Below are 1,908 nucleotides of genomic sequence, written 5' to 3' on the forward strand. Positions count from 1 at the left end.
ACTGTTCCCGCCCGAGGCCGGGCTCGGGCGAGGCGAGATTGCGTCCCTTGGTAGACGAGGCCTTGACCTGAACCGTGCCCATCAGTCTTTGCGGTTTGTGCTGAGGGTGGTTACCAGCCGTGTTTAGGAGTGTTGGGGGTACCCCTAATTACGGTACCCGACAACTCAGTTTAAACTCGTTCTAGGAAGCCCTAATAAAACCCCAATTCTGACCATATTTTCAAATCCGCGACTGATTTACAAATCCGCTGGAGCTCAAAATTTGAGGATACCTTGGAAACGCTTTTGTCAAGATATGTGTAAACTTTCATATCAATCGGAGTTCGTTTGTTTCAGGTTCGTATCCGAGAACTGAATTTAGTGCTGCTAAAATCAGCACTAGCTCACGACACGGTTTTGGACCGATTCAGACTTTTAGGTGTCCGATTTACGGTTTGTTTGTTTTGCTGGTCTTGTGTGAGTATTAAAAACATTTTAAAATCATGAGATCGCTGGTTTGCTGATATGATTTTGGTTTAAGCGTTTTTTTTATTTCAATTGAAGTGAAGTACTGCTTAATTTCAATTTTTAGCAGCAAAATTTGATTGACTCTCATTCACGCTCTCTCTCTCGTCACCTTGTTTTGTTTTGTTAAGAACTAACATGATATAACCGAATAAGTTCGAGAATTAATCATTAGTAGTGCACTTTACTCACTTTAAAAAGTTCCATATATGTAGGAAAGTATAAGGATCACACCGTACACACATGCTGCATTGGACGAGTCAGATATCGATCGTCTTATTTATCAACTTCACTAGTAGGTACGTGCATGTGAGTTGACGGACAATTAGTGTATATATGCCGCTACGCTCTCATGCATGCATGGGCTCATGGCAAGCTGCATGCATGTACATCAAGGGCAGAAGACGACCTGGTAGTTGCTATTGCCGTTGCACGAACGGGTCTTAGGGTCGTTGGGCTGGTGGTACGCGTCGGGGCAGCCGGAGTCCCTGCACCGGAGGGCGGCGCCGGTGCTGCACGAGAAGTCCATGGGCAGGTTGTACCCGTCGATCACCGAGATGTCGTAGTAGTCGTGGTTGCTGCCGCCGCCGATGGTGAACTCGGCCAGCGTCGCCGGGGGCTGCCCGGACAGGCTGCAGGAGTAGGCGCCTCCGCAGTCGCCCGTCGCGCAGCGGCCCCGGCCGCCGCTGAAGGAGCAGCCGGTGCGGCCCCAGATCCTGCCTCCGCTGGTCCCGGCCTGCACGTTGACAGTCCACGTCGAGCCCGGGTTCAGCTGCGTGCCGCCGCCGACCGGGATGCCTGCTGGCCACACCGTGAACCCGCAGTTGTTTCGTACCGTGAACGTGGCGGCGCCGGCGCATGTGGCGAAGCAAGCGAGCAGGAGGAAGAAGACGGAGGACGACGTCATCCTGACCACGTCTATATACGTATATAGTGATGAGCTAGGAATGTTGCATTTGTATTTATAGACCGCTAACCATGATCTGGGTGCGCCACTAGCTAGTCAGATCACACATACAATGCAACTCCCACTAAAACTCATGCACTTATCAACTCCATTATTGCATAGAATTATTCGGTAAAACATATTCTAATCCTAAAATTCGTGCAGTTTTATCGACTCCATGATTGCGTAACAGTTTAGTTCAGTCTCCCCTAAAATTTTTTCCAGTCTCCATCCATGCTCTAGAGTCTAGGATATAGGAAATTCTATGTGAAATAAAAAATGCACGCAGGAAAGTTTCTATCATGCATAGACTGGCACTCTGCCACTTTCTCTAGAATCCGAAGTGAGGGAGTTCCACTTCCAAAGGCTGGTGAAAAGGGTTTATAGTGGCGTGCCAGCCCAGTACGTACGTTGAATAGACTTTTCCAAAGGTAGTAGCACGTCAGTACGACTTTAGA

General features: G+C 48.8%; 1 protein-coding gene across 1 annotated transcript; it reads right to left on the reverse strand.

The window, feature by feature from the left end:
* Window positions 1–683: 683 nt before the first annotated feature.
* LOC100273384 (uncharacterized) lies at window positions 684–1,439 on the reverse strand. Its single transcript, NM_001147821.2, has one exon. It carries the CDS (start codon window positions 1,409–1,411, stop codon window positions 896–898), a length of 516 nt encoding a protein of 171 aa, NP_001141293.1. The 5' UTR covers window positions 1,412–1,439; the 3' UTR covers window positions 684–895.
* Window positions 1,440–1,908: the final 469 nt, after the last annotated feature.

The sequence above is a fragment of the Zea mays genome, chromosome 1 (assembly GCF_902167145.1).
Source record: "Zea mays cultivar B73 chromosome 1, Zm-B73-REFERENCE-NAM-5.0, whole genome shotgun sequence".
NCBI classification, from domain to species: domain Eukaryota; kingdom Viridiplantae; phylum Streptophyta; class Magnoliopsida; order Poales; family Poaceae; genus Zea; species Zea mays.

What these genes read in the sequence shown, in the direction of transcription:
- LOC100273384 (NM_001147821.2), bottom strand. Translation starts at nt 1,411, where the DNA reads ATGACGTCGTCCTCCGTCTTCTTCCTCCTGCTCGCTTGCTTCGCCACA.